At 42.8% G+C, this 20,218-nt stretch overlaps 1 protein-coding gene across 1 annotated transcript in view; it reads left to right on the top strand.

Annotated features, from left to right (window-relative positions):
* Nucleotides 1–9,294, top strand: part of LOC132820436 (interleukin-13 receptor subunit alpha-1-like) — a 32,239-nt gene extending 22,945 nt beyond the window's left edge. Inside the window, exons 6-10 of the mRNA XM_060832571.1 lie at nt 1,362–1,513; nt 2,760–2,892; nt 5,280–5,382; nt 6,199–6,283; nt 7,029–9,294. Of these exons, the coding sequence (XP_060688554.1) occupies nt 1,362–1,513; nt 2,760–2,892; nt 5,280–5,382; nt 6,199–6,283; nt 7,029–7,250 (695 nt within the window). The 3' untranslated portion in view covers nt 7,251–9,294. The remainder of the gene's footprint in view (nt 1–1,361; nt 1,514–2,759; nt 2,893–5,279; nt 5,383–6,198; nt 6,284–7,028) is intronic.
* Nucleotides 9,295–20,218: the final 10,924 nt, after the last annotated feature.

Genomic DNA, 20,218 nt, shown 5'->3' with positions numbered 1-20,218 from the left:
CCTGACCCATTTCCCTCTTACTAATGCACCTAACACAATGGGCAATTTAGCATGGCCAATTCACCTGACCTGCAATGAACTCCCATAAAATAACAACCAGATTTTGCTTGTGGGATATGTGTCTGTGTGTGTCTGTGTGTGTCTCTGTGTGTGTGTGTGTGTGTGTGTGTGTGTCTGTGTGTGTGTGTCTGTGTGTGTGTGTGTGTGTGTGTGTGTGTATTAAAAAAACTCTTATTCCTATTGAATATTGCCATGGGATCATTCTAGCCACTATCCACTGGCTCTTAAAGGGCATTGTACAACAGTACAAGATTGTTGTGTTGATCACGTTTCTGAACTACAGATCCAAAATATGCATTTAAAGAGAGTAAAAGCAACCGTGATTCCATCAAATGGTCAATGTAACTAATTCTCGAATGCTGGTTGTGAAAGGCCATTCCAGACCTGATCTGGCTAATGTGACTTCAATCTAACATCGAATGGTTGAGGGCCTCTAAATTGGCACAGCAGGGAATTCAAAAAAGATCCACCACTATCACCTAAGGGTAGCAAATGATGGTCAGTAAACGTCCATCTTCCCATACACTGATCATAAGTAACAAAGTTGAATTTGGCTGATAGGGCTGTGTCTGAGGCACAAGTTATGAGCTGAGGCGTTCCCAATCAGTGGAACGTCAAACATTGTGTGCAATGATCATGTGTCTATTGTGTTACATCTCTTTGTCTTAATGAGGTTAATTGTGTTACATCTTATTGTCTTAGTAAGTACACCTTTAAGAGACATAATATATCAAAGTACCTTTTAAGAGATATAGTCATGACATCTTTTCTGCATCACAGCATTTGAAATGAGAGAACATAGATATCATACTCCATCTCTGATCAGATCACTTGATGCATGACACTCTACTCAGTTCATGCAACCCGATGTCTCAATATTAGCCCAGACCCTTATGCACCTGAGGATTGTAATGTTTGTACATAATAGCAGTAATAAACATCAGTTGGATTCTTCTTTTGTTACAGGAGATAATAAACATTGCCATTATCAGGTAAAATATCCTGCCAGAGGCAGACTGTCACCAGTGCTTGCTGGTGTAAGTAACCAGGAATTAATGGCCAAATGACATTAACTGGTGCTGTTTGTTGCTGCCGATCTGTGTGGACTCTCTTCAAGGTGACCAATTTATATGAATTGAGCAGTGCAATTTCCAAACCAGCAAATCATATCCAAATCTGACCTCACTTGAAGCAGTAGCTCAGTTAGTGGGGTCTTCTGTTATAATGACGTTATCCAGTTCTGCTCATGTTTACTGAATAACATTGACCCTCATAATGTGGTATGTTCCATCCCCTTCTAGTGCAACTGTCTCCTCCTTGGGGAATCAACATTTCTAAGATGGACAAAGTGTTTCGCATCAGCTGGAATCCCGCAGCTCACTGGAACCAAAAATGCGTGATATATAGAGTACGAAAGAGCAACACGATGAGAAGTGATTGGATTGTCTACGAGGTGAGTATCTCTGTCATCAAGATATGACTGATTATCTGCTCATGGGAAGGACCCACACAGCAAGGTTTTTAACATGAGGCTGTTGAGGTAAAACAGCTATCAGAGGGTTCTAACTAGGGCAGCCGGTGGCTCAGTGGTCAGCACAGGTGTGTCACAATGTCAGGGACCAAGGTTTAATTCCAACATTGGGTGACTGCCTGCGTGGAGTTTGTACATTCTCCCCGTGTCTGCAAGGGTTTCCTCCGGGTGCTCCGGTTTCTTCCCACTGTCCAAAGATGTGCAGGTTAGGTGGATAGACCATGGATAATGCAGGGTTATAAGGATACGATAGGGGAATGGGTCTGGGTGGGATGCTGTTGGGAGGGTCCTTGGGGACTTCTTGGGCCCTATAAGCCTGTTTCCACACTGCAGGGATTCTATGACTGGGGAAACTCTCCCACACTTACCACCATGCTACAGATAAATTGAAGGGTTCACAGGTTAACAATTCATCCGTGCCTCTCACTCTCTCACAAAGGCAGGCCATCACCATTCTGGCTGGGAAACTGCCAGGACGTGGGGGAAATCCAGATGGGGTGTAATGATAGGCTTCAATTGGCACTTTAATTGACCGAAGAACCTACCTGCCTCTTGGGGGAAGGTAGCCATCACCATTCTGTAGTCATCCTCCCAAAAGTAGGCTGAAAGAGACCAGTAGGCCAACTCAGTGGGTTTGCACCCAGAAGAATGTGAGCTTAACCACTTCTAATGCAAATATTTCCATTTACCAAGTCCTTTTAGATACAAATTATTTTCTGTGGTCCGATCGTTCTGGAGAAGGTGAATGCTCATGGCAGCATTTCATAATCACCTCTTATCCTTCTCTTCCAGCGAAGTCATAACCAGTGTGCAGCATTGCTTCTTACATTCCTCTCCCTCAATTCTTTGAAAAGCCTTTGTACCGTGATGACCAGGACTCTACGCAATATTCCACGTGGAGTCACAATATTAATTTACGAAGTGACGAGATTATCTCAATATTAGTTTCAACATTGTCCTTTTAGCAACACTACTGACACCACACCACCACCCCCCCCCCCCCACCATTCCAAAGCCTTATGTACCTCACTGACCATCATTCAGATGGATTCCATTTATGTCTGTTAGGAGGCCCAGACTACCCTCCATCTTTCATGCGCATTATTTATAAAATTAACACATGCCTTCTCTTTTTGTTAATTACCATCTGATGCTTTCTTCCTTCAAGTCCGTCAACCCAGAAATGATTATTCCAGACGCAGACCCGAATGTTCAGAATGTAGTGCAGGTACAGGCCATGTACACCATCACTTGCGGAGACAACGGAATCTGGAGTGACTGGAGTGAAGAGGCATTGTTCGGTAAGAGAAACATTGCCAAATATCCAGTACCTGACTTCAAGAGAGCAAATGTAAACTTAGAAACTGAAAATCAAACTTGTCAGTTGGATTGTACCATTTTGAAGGGAAGCAAAGAAATTATCCCAAGAGTCTTGATCAATATACATCCCTCAATCAACAGTGCAGGAATCTCCTCATTATTACGTTACTCTTTGAAAGTGCTGTGTATAAGTTGGACTTTTCTGACTCCTATAATACAGCAGTGACTACACTATAAAACTACTTGACTGGCTGTTATGTGCCTTTGGAGGTATTGTAGTTATGGAAGGTGCTCTACGTCTTAAACCTGCATTGTGGGTGAAGCCTAGTTCTTCCTTGTCCTGCGTCCCTTTGTCTGTGTGTCCAAATTACTCCCCGTATAAGATTCCGTGAGCTCCCTGATGCTGTGCCCCACTGCAAACTGGAAGACACTACTGATGTCTCCAGCACAGCCTGGAAAAAGTCAGTGGCAGGAACGTTAAGGGTCATGGTGACCTTCTGAGCTACAGAGGAGATGTCTATGCTCTGGTATGAGGTGGGATTTGGGATTGCAGTAGATTATTGAGCTCAGGTAGAGGTTGCTTAATGAAGGGAAAGCATCTAAGATGGGTTCCTGTTGGAGTGGGACCTCTCTATAGAGCCTCAGATGACCTCTCTCTCTCTTCTGCCTTTATTGCTGGTCCCCTCCCTACTCCAAGCTGAATGGCAGACTTTCCAGGGAGTTACCAATGATTTGAGTGACCGATACCATCAGGCCTAACCTCTCAGCAGTCACACTGAGCTTCTCAAAATCATGGCCATTCAACAACCTTACTTGATAATACTATAGCTCTGCTCCAGCCCTTTTAAATAACACTAAGGAACAATGCTTCCGATCTGTTTATTGCTGTGTGATGCTGAGTAAGCTCACCACAAGGTGAATCAGATACTGCAGAAAATGCTTTTTACCTTACTTATCCATTATTTTAAATAGACCTGACAAATACAGTGGCCACATAGAGAGAAACCCAATCCCATTTGGCAAACCGCAGTCAGTTTGCAAATGTTCCTGCTTTTCCTGCTCCACCATTTTGGAATTGTGAACATCCATTTAGCCTACCAACAATAGGAGTGCTACTTTCAGAGAATTTCTATAGTGCAGAACAAGGCCATTTAGCCCATTGAGTCTGCACCAAACCTTTTACCCAGACACACCCCATCCCCTAATCCCTGGCTCTTGGTTTATTGTGGTTTAAAACTTTATTATTGAGTTGATGGTATAGTAGACTGTGAGGAAGGCTACCCAAGATTACCAAGAGATCTTGATCAATTGGATTTATGGACCGAGGAGTGGCAATGGAGTTTAATTAAATGTGAGATTCTATGATAGTTGCATTTTGGTATAACAAACAACAGCAGGGATTACATTAATGATAAGCCCTGCAGAGCATTGTTGAACAGAGAGACCTAGGGGTTCATAGATTGTTGAAAGTTGCTTCACAGGTGATTAAGAATGCATTTGGCATGCTTGCCTTCATTGTTCAGAGCTGAAAAATGTGTTGCTGGAAAAGCGCAGCAGGTCAGGCAGCATCAAAGGAGCAGGAGAATCGACATTTCGGGCATAACGTCGATTCTCCTGCTCCTTTGATGCTGCCTGCCCTGCTGCGCTTTTCCAGCAACACATTTTTCAGCTCTGATCTCCAGCATCTGCAGTCCTCACTTTTTCCCTTCATTGCTCAGATCGTTGCGAGAAATTAGGACAACATCTTAACGACTTTACAGGATGTTGGTGAGGCAACTTTTGAAGTACTGCATACAATTCTGGACACCCTGCTATAGGTAGGATGTTATTAAATTGGATATGGTGCAGAAAGGATTTACCACGATGTTACCAGGCTGAATAGGCTGGACACTTTTTTTCTCCTGAACCATTGGAGGCTGAGGGGTGATGTTAAAGAGGTTTCTAAAATCACGAAGGGCATAGATATGGCGAATAGTCAAGGTTTTTTTTCCCAAGGATAGGGGAGTTCAAAACTAAAGCACATATTTTTAAGGTGGGCAGAGAAAGATTTAAAAGGGATCTGAGGGGCAACCTTTCCACACAGAGTGGGTCATGTGTGAATGAACTGCCAGACGAAGTGGTAGGTGCAGGTTCAGTTACTACATTTAAAGGACATTTGAATAAGTACATAAATTGGTAAGGTTTAGAGGGATATGGGCCAAATGTTGGCAAATCGGACTCGTTTAGTTTGGGAAACTTGGTCAGCGTGGACGAGTTTCCAGGCTGTATGACTCTGACTCTAAATATCTAATAATGTGAATCATATAGTTTTGATGACAGGACTTGGTCTTTTATCTCTCCATGAATAAAATTGTGATATTCCTCACAGGAGAAGACATTGGGCCAGGTTGGAATTGGAAAGTTGCTTTACTCATCATTGTCCCCATCCTGGTGGCAGCCTCTGCAATCACACTCCTTACCTACTTGAAACAGTAAGAGCTTTCTGTCCTGGTTTCGAAAACATCTCTTTAACTTGCTTGTAAAATATCGATCCATATTGCAAGAACAGATGCAGATGAACAAATTACTTGGTATTAAGAAGATGTGTGCTGATAAGGGGAGCTATTTCATAGTGATTAAGAAGGCAGGTTTGTCATCTCTGATGTGAAGCCTAACAGGTTGTTGAGTGGCTAATTGGAAAGTGAGAACGTAGAGGACATAGTAAAGAGCCTAAGTTTAGAGGAGTACCAGAAGGGAAAAAGATTAAACCAGATATCAGTGAGTTCAATTACGAGGATAGATTGCATTAATCCATCCACGAGTGAAGAAAGTTGAGGTGAGATTTGGTCAAAGTGTTGAAACTGCAGTTAGGATTTGGTGGAATGCATCAGGTCATCCATTTCCTTGAGAGAGCAATTTTTAAGTTAGAAAATGACTGTTCAGAAGGGAAAGAATGCTTGCATTCACACTGAAATATGGAATTCTTGATTCTAGAATAGTTGTGGATACTAGAGTACTGTTGGAAGGTAGGCAAAGAAAATGAGGGGAAGGCAAAGGCAAGGCAGGGATAGATCACAAGACAAGAGGTTGATTATCCTTGTCCTGTGTCTTATTCTGGACAGTAGTTTCCATAATTCTGATTTGGACCATTTAAACAAAATCATCTAAATGAATTTATTCCATTAACTAACCATTAGCTGTGTCCTCTTGTATGACTGAAGTGGATTTGATCAGTGTGAGACTTTCTCTGTGCGATGACTGCCTCGCTTCCCATTCCACTAATAATTTTTTGCTTTTTTTGTTTTAAGGCTTCAGATCTTGATCTTGCCACCAATCCCTGATCCAGGAAAGCTTTTTAAAGGCATGTTTAGTGACTCCAATGGAAACAATGTGGTAAGTTAACAATAGGTTGCTTTCATTCTCTAACTGCGCCCTGGGAATGGAAATTAGAGTCATACATGAAGAGGATATCTGAATCAGAAAATGCAAAGATTTCCTGAGGGCTGAAGCACAAAGGTAGGAAGTGGTGAGTGTCCCAGTTTGCCCTTGACACTTGACTATATTTCAAAAGTGCTTCACTGGCTGCGAAGCCTTTGGGAGGCTCTCTGGTTTTGAAAGGAGCGACATAAATGCAAGCCTTTCTTTTTTCAATTTAGATATTAGAACCACCTGAAATAACTCCACAGAGGCCAGTATTCGGCCTCCAAGTCAGCCTTTGTGTCCTAGTGGAGAGTCCTTGACACTGATCCTGCTCTCTGAGCCAGCTCCGAGTGAACGGAACCTCCGACACTTCTGTTTTTATCTGTCAGCCAGGACTCCTGATTAGACCAGAATAACAACTCCAATCAGGGAACTCATTCGGTGAGGTCCACCTGGCTGACCTTGTTACTTTTGACCATTGTTTGTTTCACAAACTCATGTCATTCTGAGTTTTTAGAAGTCCGACTGCCAGAGGTCTGGCAGTGGTTCAAGAAGGCAACACCACCTCACTTTTCTCAAGGGCAATTCAGGAAGGGAAATCAATGCTGATCCACCCTGTGAGGCCCATATCCTGTGAATGAATTGAAATAAGCCTCGCAATGAAACAGGAAAAGAGTGAAGAAAGGTTACTGAGCTGAGGTTTGTTTTGCTTTGTCAGATGTGGAGTAAGCAACCAAAGGAAAGCCTAATTTTCAAGACAGAAGAAGAAATAACTTGCAAGGTGACAAACGTCGAGCAACTGAGAGTGACCTCTGCGGAGAAAGAAGCGAAACTGGGTGAGACCAAGACATTGGAAGAGGAGGAAACATTCATTACATTTGTGGATGAGGCTAGTCTTCTGGATAATGACAGTGTACATTTTAACCTGGTGATGTCTTGAACGGAACGTTTTCCCATGTTGTGTTGTTTAATGGGTCAAGACCCATAACATTATTCGTGCACAAATAGAAAATTCTCTTTCGCAACAATGCATAGACTGCTCAGGACAGCGCCCTGTCAGTGGATTCCAAGAATGAATGACCAAGCTGTCAGATTTAGGGTATTTTGCATCATACCTGCATCTAATTAACTGCTGTGACATTTGACAGAGACCACTACAGGTTCAGTCCACTTAGCTCGTGTTAATGAAATTGTGATATGTTTCTTTCCTCGTGCTGTACAGGTGGTTCCCAGTCAGTGAACTGGTCAGCAGTCTGTGAGCTTGTACAGTGCCTAGCATTGAGCACGGCTTACTGTTTGATAATTATCTGTATGTTGGGGAGATGCCAAGCACCGACCCATCAAGCACGAACCACTCACTTTGTGTCGAAGCCTGTCAAATACCAGCCTTTTCGCAAGAGAGCATTTCCAAACATGCAACACCTTACCTGGTCATTAACTATCAATCTCTGTTGTTTATTAGATTGAAATCAAGGAACTGGTCACCATGAACATACAGCAGACACATGTGTGCACAGCAGACAAAAGCATGCAGCAAACTCATACTTCGACAAATGTACACCAGGTACATAAAAGCATTCGCATGCGTGTGTATATGTACACATGCACACACTCAAACTCTCTCTCTTTTTCTCTCAATCCCTCTTTTTCTCTCTCTCACGCTCTCTGTCTCTCTGCCAGATGCATCCACATGCATTTGAACATTGGTGGATGAATATCATTAAGATTTTCAATCTTGACTGATGGAGACTAACCATGTAAATTGTGTTTCCTTTGGTGCATAAACTGAATTTTGAACCTCTGAACTTGTGGTGAGAGGCCAAAATGTTGTTTATAAGAGTATTTGGATGAAAAGTTGCCAGATTACAAACAGCTGCTTCACAGTAACCATTTTCCAAACCGGAATCTCACGGATAGAGAAGTCCAGGCTTCTGTTAATTCAACAATGCAAAAGAAACAGTGCAGCAGACTGAAACAGAATGCACAAAGTTCAATCATGATGTGTCATTGATTAACTTTCCTGTGATTTACTGCAGTATCCCAGTGAGCACTTTATAATCACTAAAATTGGTGTACACTGGTTCAATTGTAGAATTTGCAAGCTTTGTTAAAAAAAAACATTAGTTATTTCTGAGTGGTGGAATGGCAGAAGGAATTATGGACCATACTTTCAGAGGGAGACAGTGGGGTCTGCAGATGCTGGAGATCAGAGTTGAGAGTGTGTTGCTGGAAAAGCACAGCAGGTCAAGCAGCATCCAAGGGGCAGGAAAATTGATGTTTCAGGCCGGAGCTCTTCATCACGAAATGAAGGGCTCCAGCCCAAAACGTTGATTTTCCCAGTCCTCAGATGCTGCCTGGCCTGCTGTGCTTTTCCAGCAACACACTCTCAACAGTAATTTCAGAGGTTCCAGTTTGAGAGCAGAGCGAGGGGTGTTTAAATGACAGTCAGAATGAAAGATAAATTTCTGTCTGAGTCAGGTATCCTTCATCGAAACACAACAAATAGAGTTGCAGAAATGTGAAATAAAAACAATTTTTGCTGGAAGTGCTCAGCAACTCAGGCAGCATCTATGGAGAGAGAAACCCAGATGGGTTTTCAAGTTTGAAAGCTCCTTCAACAAAGGCCGTTCCTGCTCTACCTTTACAGCTGTTTACTTCAACTTTGGAAAGGCATTTTCTAATTTTGTACTCAATTTTTAACTGACTTTGTGTACTCTCTAGAGGAACCACCACAGTTGTGTTTGTGTGCTGATTTTTCTTTGACGCATTTTCTTTGGGCACATTGTTCTGCAGATAACCTATTACTTAGTGATAACACTTCTCACGATTTTCTATAAACCCATCTTCCAAATGGTGGAGAATCATTGTACATATACATTCCAGTCTTTCTTCTCTTAAGGAGAAATGTTTACTTGTGTATATGATGTGAAATTGTCAAACCTTCAATAAAAATTTTATTATGTTTGATTATTTTCATTCCCAAACACCTGGGATTCTATTGAACTGGGAAGAAAAATGACCTATATTTATATGGTGTCTTTCCAATCCCCAGGAGGAAGTCATGAGGAGCTCAGGACTCTTCTCAATAGCTTGATGGTCATGAAAGAAATGTTCATGAGGTGACCAGGCAGGTTGATTATCAACTTGTAAATCTTTCCCAATATACCTGTGGTAAGAGTGACAGTATCTTCTAACCGACAATACATGATACAAATTGGTATATATTCACTGAGGACTTGTTCCAGGGAAAGAAATTAAGATATGCTTCATGTGTCCCACTTTTGGAGAAAAAAATAGTTTGTTCATGGGAACATTAGAAAGGACAACGTTTGTTCCCCTTCCCAAATTGTCCCTTGAACCGAGAGTATTGATCGAACTCTTCACAGGGCAGTTACGAGCCAACCATATTGCTATGAATCTAAAGTCACATGTAGGCCAGACTGTGCAGGGATGGCAGATTTCCGTTCCTGAGGGCAGGGAAGTTTTACGGCAATTTTTAGCAGTTTTGCCATATTGATTACTGAAATCAGCTTTCAGCCTCCAAGCTATTATTTAATTTTAATTTGATTTAAACTTTGCCAACTTCTGTCCTGGGATTTGAACTCCGCACACCCTCCCCATCCTTAGTGTATTTGATCGGCCCCTGGCCTCTGGTGACCACTACACCACCCACCCCTCACGGTGCCACTTGGTTTGGAAAGAGAGAAGAGGTCCTCTCGAGAAATCTGCAGAGCGCTGTACAATACCACGAGGTGACAGCATATCAAGAGATCCAGGTAACATTCTGGGGACCCAAGTCTACATCCATGGCAGAATTTGAATTCAATAAAAATCTGGATTAAAGAGTCTAATGATGACCATGAAGCTATTGTCAATTGTCAGAAAAACACCACTAATGGCATTTAGGGAAAGAAGCTGCCATCTAAACCTTGTCTGGCCTATGTATTGCTTAACTGTCTTCTCAGATGGGCAACAAATGCTGGCCTACTCAATGACATCCTCATCTCATGAGTGAATCTTTTAAAAAACTCAACCAATTACAGCCAATTTGTGCATATGATGCTCCCACAATAGAAGCGTGATCTTTTATTTTTGTTCAAGTGGTTATGGTGAGGGATATCAGCCAATTTTTTAAAGGTTGGAATTTTTCAGCAGCTGTGTTTTTACTCCAAGCTTGAGGTCTTCCTGACTTTGTGTAATGTTTGGCTGGCATTACTGCTTCAACAGGAAGCAAGAGTCACTTGATCAAAGTAACTGAAATAATCTATTCTTTAATGGTGATTAAACCTTGTGATTTAAAACTGAATCAGCAAGCATGACGTTCCTTGCAAGATTGACATCTACTTTATTTCCACATTGCATCACTTACTGGAACACAAACCCTAGCAGGTCTCATAAACTGGATTAAGGTCTAATGCAGATTAGCATCAATTAGGATTCCTTCTGTCTGAGGTTTTTAAATTAATGGATCCTCACGGCAGGAGTTGGAGAAAGATTTGTTTTAGGATTTCTTGTTTTGAAAACATCAATAGGATCTTTTTATTTCAGATCTTTTAAAAAGTGTAAGATTTTCCTCAATTGCATTCCCAAACAAATGCCTTAATGGATCATTTGCAAACTTCAAAAAGGTACTGGCTTAATGTTTACAGCAATAAAAATCAGTGTACAGACGTACTTTCATAACACCTTTCATGACTTTAAGGTTTTACAAACTGTGAAGCTATTTTCTGAAGTACATTTATAATGTGTAGGAAAATAGCCCAGTCATTTCTTTTTACATTGCAAGATCTTATAATTGGAAGTGTAATCATGACCAAATAATCTGGGTAAACATTGGCCAGGATACAACAACAACAACAACTTGCATTTATGTGGTGCCTTTGACATATTAAAAAGACCCCAGGGCACTTCAGATTAAAGAAAGACACACTGGAAAATCCCCCTGCTTTTCTTCAAGGTTATGCCAAGTCATCTTTAATATCTGCCACAGAGGATAGGAAAGACTTGAGTTTAACTTCACAGTCTGAAACCCAGCACCTTCAGCAGCTGCCCTGTGTTCTCGATGTACAACCTTTGAACTGAACGGTGTAAGTGTTACCACTAAGCTACAGTTCATACTGAGCATGGTGAAGATAAGTCACAGCAACATTAAAATGACAGCTCCTTCATATCGGAGCCTAGTGGTGGAAACAGGGAGCCCTGAATAATCAAATGCAGAGAAAAACCTGAGGTTGATCTAATTTATTGATTTTGGGAGTAATTAGCTTCTGAGACAAGCAAAGAGAGCTCAGTACAATACTTTTATCAGGAGCACTGTAACAAAGGGGAATGGGCTGCATAATAATTAGAAGTCGGTTTTCATCCCTCTAAGTCTGATCCGCAGTTCATTAGGATCATAGCTGATCTGATTGTAGCTTCTGCTCCATATTCTCAACCACTTTCACTTCTCTGTCACTTGAGAATCTTTTTGACTCCTGCATCTTGAAGTGGCAACATGCCTCCTAAAGAGAAGATGAAAGACGGGGACAAAAGAGGCAAAAAGGATGAAAACCCAGTTAACAAGATTAAGAATAAAAGTTTGCCTTTCAAAAAAGGAACTTATGAAACTCCACTTCAAAACTTAACTGAAACTGGTTCCACTATGAGCCCAGGAAGTGCGATCTAAGGGCTTGTAACTCTCTGAGTAAAGAAAAAGATTTTCTCATCTCCATTTTAAATGGGAAGCCCTGACCTATTAAACCATGCTTTTTAGCTCTAGTCTTTCCTACAGAAGGAAACATCCTTTTAGCATCCAACCCGTCAAGCCCTCTCAAGGTTGTATATGTATCAATGTGTCTTCTGTTCTTCTAATCTACAAAGGATGCAGGCTCAGCCTGTTCCACTTTTCCTCATAGAACACCCGGAATCCATCAAGTGAACCTTTTCTGAATTGTTTTAATGTAGTGCTTAAATAAGAAGGCCAAAACTGTATGTAGTATTCCAGATGCGGTCTCACCAGTGTCCTGTACAACTGTAGTAAACATCACTGCTTTATATTTTTTTTAATTCACTCATGGGGCATCGGCATCACTGGCTGGGCCAGCATTTATTGCCCATCCCTAATTGCCCTTGAGAAGGTGGTGGTGAGCTGCCTTCTTGAACCACTGTTCTTCACATGCTTTAGGCTGATGCACAATGCTCTTAGGAAGGGAATTCCAGGATTTTTACGAATCCACTCATGTCCTCCTGAACTCTTGTACTCGACTTTTCAAGTTCAACAAACTTTAATATGGTATTTCTTATATCCAAATCCAGTTTTTTTTTAACTTTTAACAGGGTGGCATCTCCTTGGGATCTGAGCAGCTTGGGATATGACAGGATTCATAGTGGAATCTGGCAAGGCCAATCATGACATTGGCAGCACCTCATTCCATCTTTTATGCTTTTTTAACAAGTTTTCTCACTTGGTAGCTGCAAGCTGCTAATTCAGGGGCATTTACTAAATAGCTTGTTAATAGTCCAATTTGCCTCATAAATGTTCAAGGTTAACACCAAACTAGCTAGGCATACAGAAAACTCAACACATGCCAACATCTGGTGAATTCAGCTTGCCACTTTCCCCAAAGGACCTTTAAGTTGGACACTGGGCATCAGCATCTCAGGGCACACTCCATAGACACCAACAACTTATACCAAGCATCCATGACCAGTGGCCTCCTATATGTACCTGCCTTTAAAACGCTTCATGGGGAACTCTCTGATCCACTTACACAATGCTGAACTTCAGGTAGCACGGTGCTTCAGTGGTTAGCACAGCTGCCTCACAGCGTCTGTGAGCCCCATTACGATTCTAGCCTCGGGTAACTGTCTGTGTAGAGTATGCACATTCTCCCCGTGTGATTAGATTAGACTAGATTCCCTACAGTGTGAAAACAAGCCATTTGGCCCAACAAGTCCACACCGACCCTCTGAAGAGTAACCCACCCAGACCAATTCCCCTACTCCCTACTAATGAACCTATCACCTGAATTGAACGTCTTTGGACTGTGTGAGGAAACCGGAGCCAGGCACAGGGAGAATGTGCAAACTCCACGCAGACAGTCACCCAAGGCTAGAATCGAACCCGCGTCCCTGGCACTGCGAGGCAGCCGTGCTAACCACAGAGCCACTGTGTCTGCACGGGTTTCCTCCAGGAGCTCCAGTTTCCTCCCACAATCCAAAAATGTGCAGATTAGATGAATTGGCCACACTAAAATGCCCAGAGTGTTCAGGGATGCATAGATTAGGTGCATTAATCAGGGTAGATATAGGGTAGGGAAATGGGTCTGGGTGGGTTACTCTTCAGTGGGTCAGTGTGGACTTGTTGGGCCAAAGGGCCAGTTTCCACACTGTAGGGATTTTATTTTCAGGAATGAGGAAGGGCTTATGCCCGAAACATTGATTCTCCTGTTCCTTGGATGCTGCCTGACCTGCTGCGCTTTTCCAGCAACACATTTTCAGCTCTGATCTCCAGCATCTGCAGACCTCACTTTCTCCTCGAGGATTTTATGATTTGGTGACTATGAATTCTAATTGTAATGCTATAGCAGGGACATTGTGCTCTTAGAGACATATACCCAGCTCACGGACTGGGACAGATTACATCTTCAGGCTCTTCACTCACTGTCTTGTTGCTTTATTTATTCTGACTCTGCCTGGCTCCTCACCACATCCCAACCTTGCCTTGCCATTTTCACACTTTGCCCCCTTAGCCAGAGTTAGCAGAATGACCAAATTGCAGTCTTGCCATTCTGTTTAGCACAAGCACATGATTGTCAGCAGTCGTCAGTCAAGTCAAAGGAGATTGCCTTCGATCGGGAAGGGAGACCAACATGGTAAGTCAAGGGTATCCACAGATACCAGTGAGGGGCTTGGAAATAGTCAGTCAAACCACATAAGAGATGAGGGCTGAACGTCAATGACCACACCATCGCCAATGACCTCAGACCTTTTGTGAGCTGTACTGGAATGAGAGAGACGCAGGTATTAAAGGAGATGAAAGTGGGTGAACGGGGTTATTTATTTTCATGAAGGTGGAGTAGTGTCCCGACTCAAACAGTGTATTCAGTGTTAGTGATGTCAGAAGATGGGGTTGGTGGCACCAACTGAAGGAAGATGATGTGCAGCCAACAGTGTGAGTGGTCTTGCATTGGTGGAAGGTGGGTAAAGGAGAAAGACTGAGTGAGGTATCAGAGACAAGATGGGAGTACTTACTCTGGTGGAATGAAGAACCTTCTTCCTGCAATGCTGAACACAGACGAAGATGCTTGGGTTCAAAGTATTAAGGAAAGTAGATACATTAGAGAGAAACCCTTTCAACTAAATGGAGAGTCGCAGTCTAGTAGGCATCGTCAAACATTGAAATCAGGATTTTAATGAGTGAAATTAGGAGGAACTGTTACATAGAGAGCATGGTTTTGGTAATTGATTCTATGCCAGGTGGTAATAGGTGAGTGGACTGTCTAAGATATGGCTTTTCATACATATATAAAAAGCAAGAGGGTAGCCAGGGAAAGAGTTGGCCCACTCAAGGACAAAGAAGGGAATGTATGTGTTGAGCCAGAAGAAGTAGACAAGGCCCTAAACAAGTACTTTATGTCGGTATTCACCAAAGAGAAGGAATTGGTGGAAGATGAACTCAGGGAAGGGAGTGTCATATGTCTAAGCCAAGTTGCTATTAAAAAAGTGCATCTTAAAAAGTATTAAGGTAGATAAGTCCCCTGGACCTGATGGGATCTATCCCAGACTATTGAGGGAGGCAACAGAACAAATTGCTGGAGCATTGACAGACATCTTTGTATCTTCTTTGGCCATAGGTGAGGTCCCAGAGGACTGGAGAATAATCAATGTTGTACCATTGTTTAAAAAGGGTAACAGGGATATTCCTGGAAATTACAGGCCTGTGAGCCTCACTTCAGTGGTAGGGAAGTTATTGGAAAAGATTCTCACGGACGAGATCTATATGCATTTAGAGGCAAATGGACTTATTAATGTTGTGGTTCTGCTCACCGAGCTGGAAGTTTTTGCTGCAAACGTTTCGTTCCCTGGCTAGGGAACATCATCAGTGCTGTTGGAGCCTCGTGTGAAGCGCTGCTTTGATGTTTCTTCCGGTATTTATATTGGTTTGTTCTTGCCGCTTCCGGGTGTCAGTTTCAGCTGCAGTGATTTGTATGTGGGGTCCAGGTCGATGTGTCTGTTGATGGATGTTCTTGCCGTTTCCGGGTGTCAGTTTCAGCTGTAGTGGTTTGTATATGGTGTCCAGGTCAATGTGTCTGTTGATGGAGTTTGGGGATGAATGCCATGCTTCTAGGAATTCTCTGGCTGTTCTCTGTCTGGCTTGTCCTATGATAGTGGTGTTTTCCCAGTCAAATTCATGTTGCTGGTTGTCTGAGTGTATGGCTACTAGAGATAGCTGGTCGTGTCGTTTTGTGGCTAGCTGATGTTCATGGATGCGGATTGTTAGCTGTCTTCCTGTTTGTCCTATATAGTGTTTTGTGCAGTCCTTGCATGGTATTTTGTAAACTACGTTAGTTTGGCTCATGCTGGGTATTGGGTCCTTTGTTCTAGTGAGTTGTTGTCTGAGCGTGGATGTTGGCTTGTGTGCTGTTATGTGTCCTAAGGGTCGCAGTAGTCTGGCTGTCAGTTCTGAGACGCTCCTGACGTATGGTAGAGTGGCTAGTCCTTTTGGTTGTGGCATGTCCTCGTTCCTCGGTCTATCTCTTAGGCATCTGGTGATAAAGTTGCGTGGGTATCCGTTTTTGGCGAATACCTTGTATAGATGTTCCTCTTCCTCTTTTCGCAGTTCTGGTGTACTGCAGTGTGTTGTGGCCCTTTTGAATAGTGTCCTGATGCAGCTTCGTTTGTGTGTGTTGGGGTGGTTACTTTCATAGTTTAAGACTTGGTCTGTGTGTGTTGGTTTCCTGTGTACCCTTGTGGTGAATTCTCCGTTGGGTGTTCTCTCTACTAACACGTCTAGGAATGGGAGTTGGCTATCCTTTTCCTCTTCTCGTGTGAATCGGATTCCTGTGAGTGTGGGGTTGATGATTCGGTGTGTTTTTTCTATATCTGTGTTTTTGATGATTACAAAGGTGTCATCAACATATTTATTAATGGTAGACAGCATGGTTTTGTGCAGGGTGGTCGTGTCCCATTAACTTGATCGAGTTTTTTGAGGAGGTGATGAAGATGATTGATGAGGAAAAAGCAGCTAATATTATCTACATGGACTTCAATAAAGCCTTTGACAAGATCCCTCATGGCAGATTGGTACAAAAGGTGAAGTAACATGGTATCAGGGGTGAGCTGACAAGATGAATACAGAACTGGCTTAGTCCTAGGAGGCAGAAGGTAGTCGTGGAATGATGCTTTTCAGATGGCTTTCGGCTGTGACTAGTGGTGTTCCACAGGGATCAGTGCTGGGAGCTCTGCATGATCCGCATAAATGATTTGGACATAGCTGGTCTAATTAGTAAGTTTGTAGACAACACAAAGATTGGTGATGTTGTGAATAGTAAGAAGGATTGTCAGACGATACCACAGGATATAGATCAGTTGAAGGCATGTGCAGTAAAATGGCAGATAGAGTTTAATCCAGACAAATGTGAGGTGATGCATTTTGAAAGGTCAAGTACAGGTGGAAATTATACAGTGAATGGCAGAAACCTTGGAGCATTGATATGCAGAGGTTCTGGGTGTGCAGGCCCAAAGATCACTGAAGGTGGCAGCGCAGTTAGATAAGGTATTAAAAAAGACCTATGGCATGTTTGCCTTCATTGGAAGGGCCATTGAGTATAAGGGTAGACAAGTTATCCTGCAGTTTTATAGGACTTTAGTTAGGCCATATTTGGAATATTGCATACAATTCTGGTAACCATACTACCAGAAGGATGTGGAAGCTTTAGAGAGGGTAGAGAAAACGTTTGCCAGGATGTTGCCTGGAATGGGGGAATTTTAACAATGAAGAAAGGTTGTATATACCGAATTGTTTTCACTGGAACACAAAGGTTGAGGGGTGACCTGAAAAAAGTTTATAAGATTCTGAATGACATGGGTAGATGGAAAGTATGAAGCTTTTTCCCAGGATGGAGGGGTCAATTACTAGGGGACACAGGTTCAAGGTGCAAGAGGGGAAGTTTAAAAGAGATGTGTGAGGCACATTTTTCATATAAAGGGTGGTGAGCGCCTGGAACACACTGCCAGACGAGGTGGTGGAAGCAGACACCCTTTCCTCCAGAGACAAACAATAAAGAAGAGAACAAAGAACAAAGAACATTACAGCACATTCGGAGCTCCAAGCCTGAGCTGACGGATTTGCCCTTCCATACTAAAACTGTCTTCACTTACAGGATCCGTATCCCTCTAGTCATGTATTTGTCCAGGTGCTACTTAGAGTCATAGAATCATAGAGATGTACAGCACAGAAACAGACACTTTGGTCCAAGTTGTCCCTGCTGATCAGATATGTGGTCGGTATGGATGTGATACTGATCCTGTTAGTGAAGACAATTTTAGTATGGAAGGGCAAATGCATCAGCTCAGGCTTGGAGCGCCGAATGTGCTGTAATGTTATTTGTTCTCTCCTTTGTTGTTTGTCTCGGGGGGGAAAGGGTGTCATTTTAGAAAAAAAGAGACCTGGAAAGAAGTAGAGATAGATAAATGAGTTCCTCAGCTGATGTGAACTACAGACTTAATTCCAAGTAAATATTGTGGTTTCTTTGTTTAGCTTTAATTTCTCGTCCTGTTTATAAAGACTAATGGCAGCTAAATAAAGAATTTCTGCTTCATAATCTTTGGATTGTTTGTGTACCAGATCTCATGTTACAGGGACACTTTTAAGAGTAGAACTGAGATTTTCTTTGTGTGAATCAGAAGTATTAAAGAATATATGTTGAGGATATGGAATTAGATCACAGATCACACATTAATCTCATGGTGTAATAGGACTGATGAACTAAATTACTTCCTCCTGTTCCGATATCCTTCAGATTAATGGTCCACAATAGAACATAGAGCAGTCCAGTACAGTACAGTTTAGATTGCAGGCTCTAATTTGAGAACATTTGTGTTGTAGCTTTTCTAATTATTTTCCAAAGCTGCCAGTTGGCATGGGTTAACCATTTCCATTAGGGTTACACAAATAATAAGCTGTGGTCTTTATGCTTAAGTATATGACCGTGTTTTCTAACTATGTACTCACTGTTCAAGGTTCAAATTGTGCTGCCTGTTTCGATCAGCGTTCCTTATACCCTCACAAGGACCCGGGTTCAATTCTACCCTTGGGTGACTGACTACCTATGTAGAGTTAGCACACTCTCTCTGTGTCTGTGTGGATTTCCTCCGGGTGTACCAGTTTCTTCCCATAATCCAAAAATGTGCAGGCTAGGTGGATTAGCCATGGGAATTGCAGGGTTACAGACAACCGGTTGTGGGGGGGGGGGGGGGGGGGCGGGGGAGGGAGAGTTGGTCTGGGTGGTATGTTTTTCAGAGGGTCAATGTAGACTCACTGGGCTGAATGGCCAGCTTGCACACTGTAGGCACTCTTATGTTACAGAAAGAGCCACTGAGCTAAATTATGACATGAGGAATCTCACAGCCCAATTGGAGCAATTCTGGCTACGTCATGAAGTTTCCACTTCCGAAATTTAAAGCAATCTAGCATTCCTTCTGTACTGTTGGCTTGATCTGACTACATGGATTTTAGTTTTTTGTTTGGGAACAAGAGCCAGGAGGAAGGAAAAGAGTAGGGGGCGAGGGGGAGGGGGAAGAGAGAAATAAGCGGTATGACTCAGTAAGATTCAAAGAAGAGACTACTCATTTGCAAACTTTATTTGTGACTCACTGTCCTTGAATGCAGAAATGTGACAGTAAGTTGTACCAGCAGGAGTATGGTCATTTTAGGAATAGGTTTACAGTTCAAAAGAACCCACGCCTCAGTTCCGGGAAGCCACCTTCACAGTGTTTTTTTTCTCAGCCACTAAAGTAGCAAGTCTGTTTTTCAACGGTGTGAACATCTCAGTTGCCCAGACTGTTTTTCTAAAAAACAACACAAAAAATCCCATCTCTGGTCAGGATTTACTAAGGGCTCGATGTACGAATCCGCTAACCTTCTCTTCAATAATATTGTCAGACTTGGACATTCGGGAGGGGAGTTGTGAAAGTCCTTCAACTACAAATGTAATGATACTTGAACTTGCAAAGTACAATACTCAGATGTTCTAAGTCACAGTAGTGGTAATAACGTAGCCAAATGACAGGATGAGACATTGGGACAGGTTGTCAAAGCTGTTTGTTTGAGGAAGTAGCTCTTAAAGGGACAACAATAGAGTGAGATACAGGGTCTGAGAGTGAGGGCGGGAATACTAGAGTGCTGGGTTCAACAACAGTATGTAGATTAAATTAGATACTTACAGCATGGAAACAGGCCCTTTGGCCCAACAAATCCACACCAACTCTCCGACGAGGAACTCAACACCCCTACATCCCATCCACCGCCTCCAACCTCATAGTCCCACAACCCCGCACCGCCCGTTTCTACCTCCTGCCCAAAATCCACAAACCTGCCTGCCCCGGCCGACCCATTGTCTCAGCCTGCTCCTGCCCCACCGAACTCATCTCCCAATACCTCGACACGGTCCTGTCCCCTTTAGTCCAAGAACTCCCCACCTACGTTCGGGACACCACCCACGCCCTCCACCTCCTCCAGGATTTTCGCTTCCCCGGTCCCCAACGCCTTATTTTCACTATGGACATCCAGTCCCTGTACACCTCCATCCCCCATCACGAAGGACTCAAAGCCCTCCGTTTCTTCCTTTCCCGCCGCACCAACCAGTACCCTTCCACTGACACCCTCCTTCGACTGACTGAACTGGTCCTCACCCTGAATAACTTCTC

This window comes from Hemiscyllium ocellatum, chromosome 11, assembly GCF_020745735.1.
Source record: "Hemiscyllium ocellatum isolate sHemOce1 chromosome 11, sHemOce1.pat.X.cur, whole genome shotgun sequence".
NCBI lineage: Eukaryota > Metazoa > Chordata > Chondrichthyes > Orectolobiformes > Hemiscylliidae > Hemiscyllium > Hemiscyllium ocellatum.
The sequence above is the reverse complement of the archived record's forward strand: the minus strand, read 5'-3'. Positions and strand labels throughout refer to the sequence as shown.